Source organism: Peromyscus californicus, unplaced genomic scaffold, assembly GCF_007827085.1.
Source record: "Peromyscus californicus insignis strain IS unplaced genomic scaffold, ASM782708v3 Scaffold_19__1_contigs__length_69161282, whole genome shotgun sequence".
Lineage (NCBI taxonomy): Eukaryota > Metazoa > Chordata > Mammalia > Rodentia > Cricetidae > Peromyscus > Peromyscus californicus.
In genome coordinates this window covers 31,168,173-31,184,909 of record NW_026294491.1, presented here as the reverse complement: position 1 = coordinate 31,184,909, position 16,737 = coordinate 31,168,173, and the positions used below count along the sequence as shown (strand labels likewise).

Sequence of the window (16,737 nt, the reverse complement as noted above, 5' to 3'; positions counted from 1 at the left end):
CAAAAGCATCTTCCACCATAAGGACCTATGGCCAAAACAAACGAAGTTCCCATCCTTGAACCGAGCATTATTTCTCAGCTGGAAGGTATAGATGCCTGTTGTGCCCAGAATCTTACATCTTCCCTCAGGACCATTTCATAAGAATCTTCTTCAGTGGCAGAGTGGTTATCCCCATTCTACAGATGAGAAAATCATGGCTTAAAGAGATTAAGCTCATCATCAGTTAATAGGAGACATATTAGTCCAGGGCTGAGCTTGCAGTCCCTCTTAGACATGCTCCTACTTTTCTTCTTCTTCTCCTTCTTCTACTACTTCTCCTTCTTCTATTACTTCTTCTTTTCCTCCTCCTCCTCCTCCTCCTCCTCCTCCTCCTCCTCCTCCTCCTCCTCCTCCTTCCTCCTCCTTCTTTTCCTTCTCTATTTTATTGTTTTCTTTTCTTAAATATAGATTTCCTCATACAATATATCCTGATTGGTTTCCCCTCCCTCTACTCCTCCCAGTTCCTCCCCTCTCCCCATGCCCCCACTCTGTATCCACTCCCTTTCTGCCACTCATTAGAAAAGAACAGGCTTCTAAGAGATAACAACTAAACATGATAAAATAAATCATAATAAGATGAAGCAAAAAATTTGCATATTGAAGTTGGACACAGCAACCCAACAAGAGGAAGAGTCCCAAGAACAGGCACAAGACTGTGAGATCCACTTGTCCTCGCAGTCAAGAGTCTCATAACAATACTAAGCTAATAGCTATAATATATACACAGAGGATCTGGTGTAGACCCATGTAGACCCTGTGATTGCTGCTTCAGTCTCTGTGAGCTCACATGCACCTTGCTTAGTTGATTCAGAGGGCCATGTACTCCTGTCTGGCTCATACAATCTTTCCCCCTCCTCTTCAGCAGGGTTCTTTGAGCTCTGAGGGGAGGAATTTGATGGAGACATCCAATTTAGATACTTTCTCTGCATGTCTGGCTGTGGGTCTCTACATCTCTTCCCATCTGCTCCTGGAGGAAGCCTCTCAGATGATGACTGGATAAGGCACTGATCTATGAGTATAGCAGAATATTATTAGGAATCGTTTTATTGATTTCTTTTTTTTTTATTAGATTAGTCATGTTTAGTTTCACCCTAGGTCTCTGGGCTATCTAGTCTCTGGTTCTTGGTTACCCAAGCAGTGTCAGGTGTGGGTTCTTTTTCATGGGGTAGGCTTTAAGTTAAGTCAGACATTGGTTGGCTACTCCCACAAGTGCCCCTGCCCTAGCATATTTTGCAGGCAAGACAGATTGTAAACCGAAGATGTCTTGGCTGTTCTACTGTGCTTTTCTGTTGCTGTGATAAAACGCTGACCTAGCTAGGTATGTGCCATTTAATCTCAAGATTTGGGAGGCAGAGGTAAGTGGATCTCTGTGAGTTTGAGGTCAGTCTGGTCTACAAATCGAGTTCCAGGACAGCCAGAGCAGTTACACAGAGAAATCCTTTCTCAGAAACAAACAAACAAACAAACAAACAAACAACAGAATTAAGTAAAACTAAATAAAATGGACACAATACACCTGTCTATGATTCTAGAATTTGGGAGGTAGAGGTAGGAGGTGCAGGATTTGAGGCTACATAGTGATTTTGAGGCCATCATGGGCTACATGAGACTGAAAACAAACACTAAACATAAAAGTTTTTTTTTTAAATCACCACAGAGTATAGGATACAAAAGAGAAAGGTTTTTTAATGGAAAAGAAAATTGAGGCCAGAAGAATGGGCCTAGCATTCAAAGCAGTCTGTGTTCTACCACAGGATCAGTGGGAAGGCAATACCAAACCTACTGAGGAAAAGGTTTTTCTGGAGTTGACCTGCATGTACCTTTGGGTTTAAATGACTCAGTGAGTGAGTGTCCCACATAGTAAAAAATGACCCAAATGTACATCTTTCACCAACATTTCCAGAAGAAAAAATTAATACAACTTCAAGAGAAAAAAAAGCTTGTCATCAATGAAGAAAAATAATGGAATCTACTTTAAAGACATCAGTGACACCAATTGGTGAAGAGGCAAAGCCTTCCATTTCGGGCAGTAAATTCTCGCTGCCTCAATAGTCAGACAAAGCATCCGTCTGTGAGAAGGTAGAAGAAAAATACCTTTTTTTTTTTTTTCCAGAGACGCAAAGGCTTGGAGTGCTTTCTTAACTTGAAGCTTTCCTGTTGGAACATTTTCTTAGCAAGCAATTTACAGTCATTTTCCAGAAAAGAGACAGCAGTGGATTTCAGAACAAGTGACTCATGAGCAGCCATGTTACTGACCCAGGAGACAGAGCCCAGATCTGCAGCAGAGGCAAATCTTCAGGAGGGATAGCAAGCCTGATCAAAACTATTAGACCAAAGAATGACATCACAGTGTGAAAAAGAGGTGACGAGAAACTCAAGGGAAACACAAACATCTGTACATGACCGTCATGGACCATATATGAAGTAAACTGTAATATGAGGTTCTTTTAGCTTCTAAGTTTTGGTAAGTTACCAAATATGTATACTTAACTTGACCTTTATATTAGGAATATACTCCTTGTTTATCTGGACCCTGTAGATCATAATCTTGAACTAGTCAGGAAAATAGGCTTCTAGCAGATAAAATACCCAAATTTGAAAAATGTTACACTGTCATAAGAATGTAACTAGCTTTATTGGGGGTTAAATTATTAAAGACTACTTATAAAAATAATCGCAGAAGATTGAGTTACAGGTGATAAATAGGTGACCTTAACTAGGCAAAAATAAAAATATAGCTGATAGCTAATAGATGTAAAAGAATAAGAGAATGTGAGTAAAGACAAGAGATACTTAACTTGCATCTTATAGGGTAGAGACAAAATGGATACTGTCCATTCTCAGTGGAGTGTCACGCAGAGATTTAAATATTGTTATGGTTTCGGTGCTTCTCAGATGACTTCAAAACACTTATTCATCAATCATTAAGAGGAAGTCAGTAGTGTCATATTTAGGATTTTACTTCTGTGAAGAGACACAATGACCAAGACAACTCTTACAATGGAAAGCATTTAGTTGGAGCTGGCTTACCATTCAGAGGTTTAGTCCATTATCATAATGGTGGGACATGGCAGTATGCAGGTAGACATGGTGCTGGAGAAGGAGCTGAGAGTTCTACATCTGGAACTGCAGGCAACATGAAGAGAGAGAGCTTCTGGGCCTGGCTTGAGCATGTGAAACATCAAAGCCCACCCCTAGTGATACACTTCCTCCAACAAAGCCAAACTTATTCCAAAAAGGCCACACCTCCTAATAGTGCCACTCCCTGTGAGTCTATGGGGAGCATTTTTATCCAAACCACCACAGTGAGGTAATAAAATAAGCTCAATCTTGGCATGCTGTGGTGCAAACAATAGTATTTAAAGTAATTCAGGAACTAAGATTCGAGTTTCTCCTACAGCATTGTGTGAGCATCATCAGCATAACTCAAGCCAGACACTTCTAGGAGTGCCTGTTTAAGGGGGATCAGCAAAGATGCAGGTAAGAGATCAGATAAAGAAAAAAAAAGGCTAAAGCATCCATTAAACACAGGGGAAGAAGTAAATACTACAAAAGTACTTGTGGAAATGTAACTGTTTAAAAACCACACATGCCTTTGCCCATACTATCTGCTTTTATTTTCTGCTTCCTAGTAACTTCTGTTTGTATGACCTCTGGCATGGTGCTGAAAATAGATACAGGAAGGGTGCTAAGGTGAAATAGGATAAGGGAAGTGAAGGAGGCCAGCAGGGAGACAGGAAACACATGGAGAACCTGAGAAGAAGGCCAGGTTGTAGGTTGTAGAGCACATCTGTCCCCAGAAGCTAGGGCTTTACAGGAGGATCACCCACAACCAGGCAGAAGGAAGCTGGGGCAAAATAGACCTTATTTCTCACCCATCTTCATGGACTAGGGTCCATCCTCCCAGGTAAGGGCAGGATGGAGAGGGCCAGGAATCCGGAGGGGATAAGAGAGCCTCCAGCATATCTTATGGCCTCATCCACCTACAACCCTGTGATCCCTCAGCGGCCGTAGCTGCTGCAAACTCCTAGTTTCTGTTTCCAGCTGAGTACCTGGAGTCTGCCTCATCACAGTCAGACTCTAGAGTAGACTTCCTGAGGCCACCATGCTGGTGCAATCGGCTGCAGTGGACATGGTGGGATTTCAAAACATGCTGCTATCAGGTCCAGTCCACGTGCAAATGTGTGCACATGACTCTACTGCGTACACGAAACAGCAGCCATTGTAGCAATGTGATTGGCTTGCCACAGGGCTCAAATGATAACAGTGCCACCTCCAGAGAGCCTTCTGCCATCCAGATGTGGTGACATGAATCTGCGATATGCACAGCTACTCCGTACCTGGGCCTGATGCATTCTAGATGAGAGACTCCAAAGGAAGGTATTAGTGAGTGAGGATACCCAGGGAATGGATACTCAGGGGAGGATCTGTTTCACCTAGCAAAGACATAACTGTGGACCTCGGCTCCTGGACACCATACCTGCCACATCTCTGAGAAAAGCAATAAAGATTAACGCTGTTTTTAAGAACTGGTCCTCTCTCCTTCTCAGTGTTTCCAAGAAGAATCATATAGCAGCTTTACACTCATCTGATGCTTCTGCCAGAGAAACAAGGCAAAGGATATACAGAAGGTCACTACTTCCTTATGACTCCATGTGAGTGGGAGTTTATACCTGTCTCAAATACACTAAATATTTTTAGGAAAACACATTTAAATTTTTTTTTCTCCAAAGGTAGATCTCAGTAAAGAGAGTAGAAGGCCAACTTTCAGAACCATGGATGTGTTTATGGCCTTGATGGTTGTGATGGTTTCCAGGTACACACTTGTCCCTGGCACTATTGAGATGTAAACACATACACCTGTTCACATTCCATTCACACCTCAAAAAGGTGTTGTTGTTTTTTAAGCTAAGACTTAGGTTAGAGAGTTTGGGTCTGGTTAATTTTGCTTTGTGATGTTTTAATAAATTTTACTTTTTAAATTCTCCACTTTTAACTCTGCAGATAAAATATCTTAATAAAGGATAGTCTGTAATCTCCTTTTTTTTTTTTTTTTTTTTTGGTTTTTCGAGACAGGGTTTCTCTGTGTAGCTTTGCGCCTTTCCTGGGACTCGCTTTGGAGACCAGGCTGGCCTCGAACTCACAGAGATCCGCCTGGCTCTGCCTCCCGAGTGCTGGGATTAAAGGCGTGCGCCACCACCGCCCGGCTGTAATCTCCTTTTTAAAAGGATGAAATAAAAAAGTATTAGAGTGATGGTATAAAAACTAATCATTTTTAAAATATACATTATTTTATTACAATTTTTTTAAAAAAATGCATCATCCTAAAAAAAAGACCAAAATTTACTGGTAATACAAATTCCTATTAAGTTTGCTCTGCTACCATAAAAATTAAAGAAACCATTAAATATTTAGGAACATTCAACATCAAAAGCTTTAAATCTAACTGTACGTTGTAGCCCCTGAAAAAGCTACAAACTTCTTTTTTTAAAATCTGTACAGTTTTTATGCTGAAGGTAATGTTGAGCTGCACTTGAATTTCACATTCTTAGCAAAATAATTGCCTGAGCACATACATGCCACACATTTTAGGACAGCCATTTACTCTTCATCCTCCTCCTCCTCATCATCATCATCTTCGTCTTCCTCCTCCTCCTCCTCTTCCTCATCTTCTGGTTCATTCTTCTTCTTTGAGCCTGTTGGCCTACCAGGACCCTTCTTTCCTGCTTCCCTTTCACCCTTGGCACGGTATGCAGCAATATCCTTTTCATACTTCTCCTTTAGTTTAGCTGCTTTCTGCTCATAGGGTTGTTTATCTTTGGCAGACTGTTCGGACCACATCTCACCCAATTTTTTTGCAGTATCTCCAATAGACAGGCCTGGGTGTTCACTTTTGATCTTTGGGCTATGTTCAGAGCAAAACAGGAAGAAGGCAGACGGTGGTCTTTTTGGAGCATTAGGAGCCTTTTTCTTTCCTTTGTTATCACCTTTGGGAGGAACATAATTCTTCATCTCCCTGTCATAATGAGCTTTGTTGCTCTTGGCCAAATCTTCGAAACTTGACTTTTCCTTTGCAGACATGGTCTTCCATCTCTCAGAGCACTTCTTGGAGAACTCGGCGAAGTTGACCGAGGAATCCGGGTGCTTCTTCTTGTGATCCTCCCGGCACATCTGCACGAAGAAGGCTTATGAGGACATCTTGCCCCTGTGGCTTGTTGGGGCCTCCCTTGCCGTGTTGACGGCGCGGCGGCGTCTAACCTGGCGCCAGCACTTCCCTCCGAGTCCCGACAGAGAGACTTCCTTCCCCAAGCTCTGGCGAGATCTCAAAACTAATCATTTTTTCATCAAGGAGCCAGGAGAGTACCAACTGCCTGTCAGCCGGGCGCTGTCCTAGGTGCTGAGGACACACATATTAAAGCAAGCGAGAGCCCTGCGGGCTTGAATCCGGCATTCCAAAGCAGGTGGTTTGTTTGCTCAAGGCCGTATTCCACTGATTTTCCTAAAAATCCATTCCAAACTACATAAGTGGTAATTCCAAAGTACCCAAAAGGCAGAGCTTCCAAGTGCCCAGAGGATAGCTAGCTTCTTGGGTTTCCTGAACTGCTTGACAAGACTCACTCTTTGTAAATACCAACTTCTGTCCTAAATCAGAAATAAATGAGTCATTCTTCTCTCTGCTCTCCTGTCCCTGGGAATTCACAGGAATCAATCCCAATACTCCCTTATGGACTAACATCTCTAAGAAGATGGTGAGGTGTTTGCATATAACGCCAAAACTCATCTTCAGATCATGTGTGACACACTGTGATGAAAGAGGTATGCAAATAGTTGTGTTGTCTAGAACAGTGGCAAGGAGGAGTCTGTATTTGTTCAGTTCATACCCTGCTGGGGACTTCTGACTATTTCCTGGGTTGGTTGGCTGAATGCAGAGATGCAAAACCCTCACATGTCAGATCACCGGTACCTGTAAAATTTAGACCATGCTCCATTCCACCAGGATTCCAATATCTGACTCTTCTCTCCCTTCTTGCTCTAGACTGTAGTGTCTTACGAGGGAGCTGTGCGAATGCATGACTGCCAGAGAGACAGGACAAGAATGTGAGTGATGAATCGCAAAACCCAGCTAGCCACTCCAAAGAAAGATTTCTCCCCATGATTCAAGGGCCTTAGAGATCCTTCAACATCAAATGAAAAGATGCAGCCAGCAGACAGAAAATGAAAGCCACCCAAGCGCTGGAGGGTGCCCTTGCAGCCACTTCTGTCCAGGTTCCGAGTTTCTCTCCACGATGGTCTGTAACAGCACATCCATCGGGACTTACGAACATCTGCTGCAGAATGTGAGCAATGCTTTGGACCCCGGGGCCACCCCACTGTCCGCACCACTCAGGATCTCGCTGGCAATAACGATGCTGCTGATGATCGTGGTAGGGTTCCTCGGGAACACGGTGGTCTGCATCATCGTGTATCAGAGGCCGGCCATGCGTTCAGCCATCAACCTGCTGCTGGCCACCTTGGCCTTCTCTGACATCATGCTGTCCTTATGCTGCATGCCTTTCACGGCCATCACCCTCATCACTGTCCGCTGGCACTTCGGGGACCACTTTTGCCGGCTCTCAGCTACACTCTATTGGTTTTTTGTCCTAGAGGGCGTGGCCATCCTGCTCATCATTAGCGTGGACCGCTTTCTCATCATCGTGCAGCGTCAGGACAAGCTGAACCCACGCAGGGCCAAGGTGATCATCGCAGCCTCCTGGGTGCTGTCTTTCTGCATCTCTGCGCCCTCCTTCACCGGCTGGACGTTCATGGAGGTGCCGGCTCGGGCCCCACAGTGCGTTCTGGGCTACACTGAGTTCCCAGCCGAACGCGCCTACGTGGTGATGCTGGTGGTGGCAGTGTTCTTCGCGCCCTTCGGCGTCATGCTGTGCTCCTATCTGTGCATCCTCAACACGGTGCGGAAGAACGCCGTCCGCGTGCACAACCAGTCAGACAGCCTGGACCTCAGACAGCTGACCAGGGCTGGCCTGAGACGGCTCCGGCGGCAGCAGCAGCAGGTCAGCCTGGACCTGAGCTTCAAAACCAAGGCCTTCACCACCATCCTCATCCTCTTCGTGGGCTTTTCGCTCTGCTGGCTGCCCCACTCAGTCTACAGCCTGCTGTCTGCGTTCAGTCGGCGGTTCTACTACAGCGCCTCCTTCTACACCACCAGCACGTGCGTCCTGTGGCTCAGTTACCTCAAGTCCGTCTTCAACCCCATCGTCTACTGCTGGAGGATCAAGAAATTCCGCGAGGCCTGCATAGAGTTGCTTCCCCAAACTTTCCAAATCCTCCCAAAAGTGCCTGAGCGGATCCAGAGGAAAATCCAGCCGAGCACGGTCTACGTGTGCAATGAAAACCAATCCGCTGTCTAGGGAGCGGGTCAGAGCAGGCCAACAGACCACTCCAAAGGGTCCCTGCTCAGACCCTGCTCCCTGGCTTTTAGTTGTCTGCGTCTTGTAGTGACGACACAAGCACAAAGGTACTCATTTATTTCCAGGTGATGTGTGGCTTTCAACTTTCCGATTTCCGTAAGACGAATAATGATTATTTTTCTCTCTCAGAAAAAAAAACAAAAAACAAAACCATATATAGTTCTAATGGGAGTTGGGGCTTGCAGGAGCTGGCCAGAAAATGAGAGAGGATGAGGGGAAGCAGAAAGTGAAGCGGGCTGAGGGCGGGGCAAGAGGAGGATCTATCAAAAAGAGCACATCACGTTCATCCCAGCCCCCATGCTACATGCTCAAGAGAGGAGGCCCCTGGTGGCAGATTGTGGTGCCCTTGTTGGGTCGGATGCCAGCGTATCTGCAGGGCCTGGGTATGGTGCAGAGGTCTCCATAAATGTTCAACTGTGTGTTTCCGATCATGAAAAATTATCCTTTCTGGAAAGGAGTGGAGCTCACATTGGGATGTTCTTGAGATCCACAGTATGACAGGAGGTGGATGTGTGTGTGTGGGGGGGGGGCGGGGTGACAGTGGCCCAAAGCTCAAAATGTACCTTGTGACAGCTTAACTGAAATGAGAAGTCCACCTGGATCCTTGGGCGTGTGCCCACCCCTCACACATCCGGCTAGCCTGACAGTCTCTATCCCTCTGTCCCTGTGTTGGCCACCTTGTTTTCATCCTTTCCGGTGTGCTAAGAACATAGTGTTACTCGTCCACTGGGCAAGTATTTGTAGTGACATGCTCTCAGAAGCAGGAGCAACCAGTGACTTAGCTTTGTTTACACATCTCCTCTGGACAACCCAGAGCCTTGTGAGGCACCAAATCCACATCAGTACTAGAACTGCTACAGGAACAGAACAGACACTCCCTTCCCCAAAGCTGGGCTTATACCCATCCATCTCTGTTCCTCCTACCTCACTCATGCCCACTGCTGCCGACAAATCCTCGTGCCCAGGACCCGATTCTGGGGGTGAAGCTCCTTCGAGGAGACATTTTGCTTGTAGCCTATGCTTGGCCACTATGCTCGTTGGCCGCCCATATTGACCAAGAGCTTCTGGTGTAGGAAGGTGAGTTCTGACCGTTCAGGACACAGCAGTGGGTCCATTGAGCTCTCTTTACACAGTCAGACCTGAAGAGAGGGAGAAATGAAGAAAACAGGATTCCAGGTCTGACTCTATCAGGGACCAGTCAGTAATCTTGTTCATTTTATCATCTGTCAGCCTCAGTTTACCCATTTGTCAAAGGAGGAAACAAATCTCCATGACTTCAGTCTCCTTGAGTCTACACTTGATTGTAGCCAAAAAGCTGAGAAGAGGTAAGTCCCCTTGATTCTAAACTGGAAGTTTTTCTGCCTGAAATCACCAGATCCCTTGCATTTATTTATTCATCCATATGATGGGCATCTATTAAGTAAGTGCCTATTGGATGAAATGCACTGTGCAAGTGACAGTGACAAAAAAAAAAAAGGCTGGAATGCACCCAAAACCAGTTGTCTGATTTCTGTCAGGGGTGTGAGATCTCAGCCCAAGAGCACAGAAGTTCCGGTTGGCTTCATTTTTATTTCTTTCCAAGTTGTACTCAGAGGCCAGCTCCCTACTCTCCTACCCTCTTCCTGTGGTAGTGGTGATGGAGGCAGTGAAGGAAGGTGGAGTGTGCAAAAGAACCTAACTTACGTTAACCTCAGCCCAGGGGAGGGTCTGTCAAGACAGTGATTGACCAGTTTTCACCAACCAGGAGGGAAAGAGAGAGAAAAGATGGGGCTGGTGTGTAGTTTATTAAAGGCTGGTGCCACCAACCCTGTGCCTCCCCCAGTGCCCCAACAAGGCTAGGGTTGGCCTCAGCTTCCATGGGTCAAGTTCACAGGGCCCAAGGGTGCCCAAGAGAATTGCCAGACTACTGTGGGGGGCAAGCCTATGGGCACCTCCCCTCCAGTGGTATTTTAGAGAATTTTTATTCAGGAACCTTGAGCAAAGAGAAATCACAAAACTGAATGAAGGTACCAAAATTTACATCAATGTGTGTTATATGATATATGTTGGATAGTAATATATATGTTTCAAAGTAATAATTTTGTATATATTTTAAATAAAGTATTATGGCTCTTTCAGTGTATAAAATCATGTTTTTTGCCAAAATACTTTTTGTGGTATCAAAGCTACTATTATAAGCCTGGAATCCTGTGCCCAATACCTATTTATCAGGCTGTTCAGGCTACACCTTTGCAAATACAAACTATGCAAATACAGGTGTTATGGTTCCAGAAGCTGGCATGTCTAAGATCAAGAAACCAGCAGATTTAGTGTCTGGAAAGGACCACTCTGTTAAATCACAGAAGGTGCCTTTGTTGCTATGTTGCCATATGGTGGAAGCAGAAGGGGAGGGGCCTTGTGTGTGCGTGCATGCATGCTTGCGGTGTATATGTATGTGTGCATGATCATGTGTGTTCACTTGTGTATGCATATGTGTGTGTGAGTGTGCATAGGAAGGCCAGAGGTTGACATCATCTGTGTTCTCCACATTAAAAAAAAAAATAGAATAAAGATGCTAATCCTATTCAGGAGAGTGGAGCCCTCAGGACCACCAAATTGCCTCCCCATGGCCCCATCTCTTAACACTGTCACACTGGTATGAAGTTGCAACATCAGAACTTGGAGAAAACACGTTATAACTGTAGCCATTCCAAAGACACAATGACCTCCCCAAGGTGGACAGCCTGTGAGTAACCAGCAAGGCTGGCAAAACTGAAGTAGATGGGACGCTGAGTTGACAGCTAGAGACTGTTGGAGCCACAGGTGGCTCAGTGCAGAGACTGTGGCTGTTTTTTTTTTTTTTTTCATCATGCTTCTGGGGAGTGAAAGAGCAGCTTGTCTTAACTCTGACCGCAGTTGACCACCTCCATTTTAGGCTCGGAGTTACTCCCACTTTAAGGAACTTCCATTTCCTGAGATTGAGAGTAAATGCAGAGTCCCAGTGTCCTTCCCTAAGGCTCACAGAGCACATGCTGCTTCGCTTTGGAATCATTCATCTGTTTCTTATTCTCTTTGGCCCCCGGTTTAGCCAGGTCCTGGGATTTCTGGGATCTGTGACATCAGAGCAACTACATCCATGATTTTTTTTTTCTCTCAAGGCCTGGGAAAGAGAAAAAAATCTCTCAGCCACAGGAATAACTGATTCCCATCCTGTGACGATGCCTGGGCCACATGGAAGAGCCTCAGACATAAGACACAAAGTCATATCCTCAAAGAGTCCAGGAACCAATTCCCTATAGATACCTACATTTAGATATCTCTTGAAGTGCTATGATAATTCAAAGAACCAACGCACACACTCCTGGATACTTTGAAGCATTTGTAGATGACTTAAAACCAAATGATGCACATACCGTACAGGTACACAACATACTACACTTTTTTTAAGGAATGAGAGGGGGAAATCAGTACATATCTAGTACAAAGGATTTTTTTTTCAAGTATTTTTCATCCCTAGGTGGTTGACTCCATGCATGTAGAACCCAAGGATATTGTTCTAATTATAATGAATCCCCAAAAACTATCACCCTTTTCAGTTTTTGCATTTATTTGTGTGTATGTGGTAGAGAAGGGGGAGCAGCATGGGTGTGGAAGTTAGAGGACAGTTGGTGGGAGTCGGTTATCTTCTTCTACCATGTGGGTCCAGGTAACTGAAGTGGAGTTGTCGGGCTTGGGGACAAGCATCTTTACCCCAGGAACTGTCTCATCAGCCCCCGTGTTTTCATCTTCACTCTTGGTCCCCACAGCTGGAGTAAAATACAAGCGAAGGTTCTAGGGCTGGAGCAAGGGCTCGGCTAGTAAGAGTACTTACTGCTCTTGCAGGGGACCCAGCTTCGGTTCCCAGCATCCACATGGTGACTTACAGGGGTCCTTAACTCCAGTTCCAGGGGCTCCGGCGCCTCCATCGGGCCTCTGCAGGCATCAGGTACACACATTGTGTACATACATATACGTGAAGGCAGGAAACTCACACACATCAATAAAAATAAAGAAATATTAAAAAAAAAAAAAACACAGCGAAGTCCTAAGAACGTTGTGAGCATTAAAACGAGCAATGGAAATCCAGGTCAGTGTCTCCTATTTGCCAACACTTTGTGTATTTTTCCCCTGCACAACTCACAGAACAGCCTTTTGGGACTGAGGTCAGGACTGCGTATAGTTTAGGACTAAGTACAGTTGCTCAGCTCTCCCCAGCTCAGGCAGTGGGCACCGCCATCCCCACCCTCTGTAGTTAGAAAGGGGCTTGACACCCTGCACTCAGGCCTGAACCCTACAGAAACTTTAGCAATGTGGAGGAAGGACTCCGGACGGCGACAGTCTGGATCCTGGGGCTGCTTACTCCCTGCATCATTCTGAGTAAGTAGGAGAGCACCCAGACCCCATGAGTCTTATCTGGGAAATAAAGGGAATCTTCCCAGGCACAAAGCCTTGGTGACTAGCAAGAAAAGGGTGAGGTGTAGCTGGTAGAGCATGATTCTCTAGCAATCTTGAGGTTCTAGCTTCTGCCCCCCAGCCCCATCAAAATAAACGAACAAATAGAAATTACATTATTTATAGACTAGAGCTGAAGGAAGGGCCTGGTCCATGGCAGGCACGGGGATTTGGAGGCCATAATTGTTTCAGATGGACTGGGCACCCGCTTCCTACCAGCTTGTCCTGTTTGTGGGCTAGGGTAGAAAATGGTTAGAGAGACAGGCTGCTGAATTTTCCTGAACTGAAATAAAACAGAACGGCTCTCCAATTAGAGGAGCATCTGGCTGGATTCAGTTTGGTACTGTCTACCTGGAGGTGACATCAGATTCCACAAGTTGGGGGCTGAGTTCCTAAGACTAGACAACCCCCTCCCACACATTTCAGGTAACTGCACAAAAAGTAGCTGAAGTGCATAATGGCCCATAAACCAGAGTTCCCACAATGCCCTTCGCGGCGTGATTAATTTCTTGCAGCTGCTCACAGAACCCAGGGAACCATTTTGCGCTCCCGCTTATCTTTATATTACAGAGGAAACTGCAAAGGGTGCAGATGGGCAGGTAGGTGGGAGAAATGAGGAGGATGAGGCCTGGAGGGAGGAGCACTGTGCCTTTTCGCCCTCTCCAAGGTATAACCCTGTCGCAAAACTTCGTCAGGCAGCTCCCAGAAGCCCGTCTGCACCCATCCTCTGGGTTTCTACGGAGGCTTCCGTACACGGCCATGACCAATGACACCACCAGCCATCTGTGAGCAACTCTCCTCTCATCGGGGCTTAGAGTGGGGTTGAAAAGTTCCTTTCCTCTAGACTACGCAGTCCGTCCTGGTGGCCAGGGACACTTGGAAGCAACCTGGAAGCCCTAGCCACAGACAGGCGCATCCAAAGGAATCTCGCCCTCACGTGGTCAATGATTTCAAAGCGTTAATGGACTTCAAAAGGAAAAGTCTGCCATGTGGCCTAAGCTGTGCCCGTTTACTCCATATAAATTTCTACTGGGTCATGAGCCAGTCCTGCAGGGCTGATGGGGAGAACGGCGTGGACAATGAGTGCAACACCATCCCTACAGCTGCATGTGCGCACCTGCTCTTCTGAGGGCTGTTCCGAAGCCTATAGTACGCATGGGAAACCAGGGAGGCAGAGTGAGATGGGAGCCATCATCTAGGTGACGCATAGGACTGATAATAGCGAAGAGAGCCAGCACTAAAGCACTTTGGGGAAGCAGGCATTAATTACCAAACGGTTAGGCACACTGGTTGTCACTCAGACTGTTCCTTTTGCCTAGTTTCCCCTTGTCCTCTTCATATTTATGGTCTTCATAGTGTGGGCTAGCCTGGGCTGCAACCACTTTGTATTCTAGCATATGAGGGTGGGGCAGGTGTGGAGGAGCATGTGTGGCAAATGTTCTCCACATAACCTGTCCTCCATGGGCACACAACCATGGGCAGTCCCAAAGAAGGCTGAGAACTGCAGTGCTTTCTCGTGAGGCTATATGCCTAACTATAGTTGGCTACCCCTGGAAGAAAAGGGGGGCATTCAGTGGATTCCTCAGCGTATCTGCCAATGAGTCACCTAGTTTAAAAATAAATGAGAGATCCCAGAATGCATAGGAATTCTAAAGTCCAAAGCACGAATTTCATACATGAACCTTTGTTCTCAAAAAATAAGCATAACTGTACTCCATCAATTGAAGAAGGTGAGCTCTCTTTTTACCCTAAGCCCTCAAAAGATATAGTCTTACGTGTAGTGGCAGCAACTGCACAGATTTACGCTGCAGAGGAGGAGAAAGGGGGCCATAGTAAACTTCTCAGACACACAATGGGAGACATAAAAGTGAAAGTGAAAGTTTGTAGCCACATAGGGATGAACTTCACTAATGTAAATACAAAAAAAAAAAACAATGAATGCAAAACTAGTTGACAGAACTCTAAGACTCTGACTATGTTGTAGGAAAGGGTTAGTTCAAAGCTAGCTGCTCTGTGGGAGAAGACTGGTTGCTATAGACAGAGTGCATAGTGGGCTGACCAGCCCACCATGGTACTCTAAACATTTAAGGAAAGGTTTGGGGACCCTTGCTGGTGTCTCAGTGTCTGGATTTTATTCTAATAACAGGCAGTGTGAATGCAAATGCATGGGGGGGGGTGTCATTCTGGGCAAGTGTCCCGGGTTACTGCAGCAGAGAGTCCCGGACTTCCTCATCCTCCCAGCCCTTCATCCCGAGAAAGCTAAGGACAAGACACTCTGGGAAGAGGAGAGGTGCCAGAGAAAGGCAGGGTCAAAGAGGGGACAGAGGGGACAGCTTCATCAGAGGGCCACTCTACAGCTTCATCAACCCGTGTTAGTTTCATAGGAACAGAAAGAGGGTTTTTGTTTTGTTTGGCTGGTTGGTTTTGTTTTTGTTTTTTAATGAGAAGAGCTCAAACCTAACGGCAGTTGTCATGGTTCATCCTCACTGTCAACTGGACCGGAGTCAGAGTCTCCTGGGAGACATGCTTTTTGGTGTGTCTGTGAAAGTGATTTGAGAGAGGATAAACTGAGGCAGGAGGACTCTGCCTGAATGTGGATGGCCCTTTCTCTGAGCTGGGCTCAGGACTAATGAAAAAGGAGAGTCAGCTGAGTACATGAATTTCCTACACCCTATCCATGTCCTGATCCACCCGGATGTGGTCAAGCAGCCTTCTACTTCTGCTGCCCCAGCAGAAGGCCACTCCCATCACCATGATGGACTACACCCTCAAAGCATGAGCCAGAATAAAATGGTTGTCTCTTAAGTCCCTTCTCCCTGATACTCCAGTCCAGCCTCCCTCAATGTGTAAATAAACACCTGCAGATCCCCATGGCCCAGTTAGGAAGAACAAATTACTTCCCTTATAGCTCCATGTTCCATCTCTACCCTCTTTGCTGCTGCCTCCGGCATCCACTGCCCATTTTCCAAGCACTCCCTAGGAAAAAAAAAATGACCAAGCTCATTTAGCATTTTTATCGGAAAGGCTTGCTGTTCCTTATGCACGGTCCTTGGGGGAATATATTTCCAGTTTCCTCCCTCATTGAAATGCTGCTGCCATAGTTCTCCATTTCGGGACTTTGCAGTGGTATCAGGGAGCCTTTGAATGCTTTATTACACCGTGAAGAGAGGTCACTGCTCACCATGAAAGACAAGCAAACTGAACACTTTAGAAAATGCGTAAGGAAAAGTGGAAAGCTTAAAAAAAGAAAAGAAAAAAATGCTTTCAATGGTGAACAGAGTAAGGGAGAAACATTATCTGATACTCAGAGCTTTTCTCCCTCAAGGCTTCCAGATTGCCTCTGGGATTTGATGGATCTACTAGAGAAAGTACTATTGAGAAAGCACTTTTCCCCATGCACAGACCTTTGGTGTGTGTGTTGGTGGGGGGAAGGGCGTTGTGGTCACTCTTGGGTTTCTCCCCGCCAAGCATACACAAGTGCTCCTGGCTGCCTTCCACATTCCCCAGAGGATGCACTCCATGCTTTCTAAATCAGTCACACCTCGTCCGAGGCTGCAGCTGACATGTCCTCTTCTCCAGGTCTTGTCATCTAGTGCTATAACCCCACCTCAGACTGTGCAGTTTATAAGGAAAGAGATGTAGTAAGGCTTGTGGTTCTGAAGACCAGGAAAGCCAAAAGCATTGTTACAAGCATGGATTTGAGTCCCAGAGGGCACCTGCTGGAGTTTCTGGGTTGGGTTTTATATTTTTTTCTTTTTTG

At 45.8% G+C, this 16,737-nt stretch overlaps 2 protein-coding genes across 8 annotated transcripts in view; one reads left to right on the top strand and one right to left on the bottom strand.

Annotated features, from left to right (window-relative positions):
• The window catches only part of Gpr45 (G protein-coupled receptor 45), a 96,619-nt gene extending 85,999 nt beyond the window's left edge, over positions 1-10,620 (top strand). For 5 of the 7 annotated variants that reach the window (XM_052744988.1, XM_052744992.1, XM_052744990.1 and 2 more), the window contains one exon: positions 7,076-10,620. In XM_052744988.1, coding sequence (XP_052600948.1) covers positions 7,227-8,447 — 1,221 coding nt within the window. In that variant the 5' untranslated portion in view covers positions 7,076-7,226 and the 3' untranslated portion in view covers positions 8,448-10,620. Of the gene's footprint in view, positions 1-2,152; positions 2,504-2,567; positions 4,695-7,075 lie in introns of those variants that run through there. The other 2 variants (XM_052744989.1, XM_052744993.1) reach the window with 2 other exon arrangements.
• Positions 5,309-7,069, bottom strand: LOC128114765 (high mobility group protein B2-like). The gene has a single exon (XM_052744996.1). It carries the CDS (start codon positions 6,208-6,210, stop codon positions 5,641-5,643), a length of 570 nt encoding a protein of 189 aa, XP_052600956.1. The 5' UTR covers positions 6,211-7,069; the 3' UTR covers positions 5,309-5,640.
• Positions 10,621-16,737: the final 6,117 nt, after the last annotated feature.

Bases quoted from the DNA above. Each gene is read 5' to 3' on its own strand.
- LOC128114765 (XM_052744996.1), bottom strand. From the start codon at position 6,210: ATGTGCCGGGAGGATCACAAGAAGAAGCACCCGGATTCCTCGGTCAAC.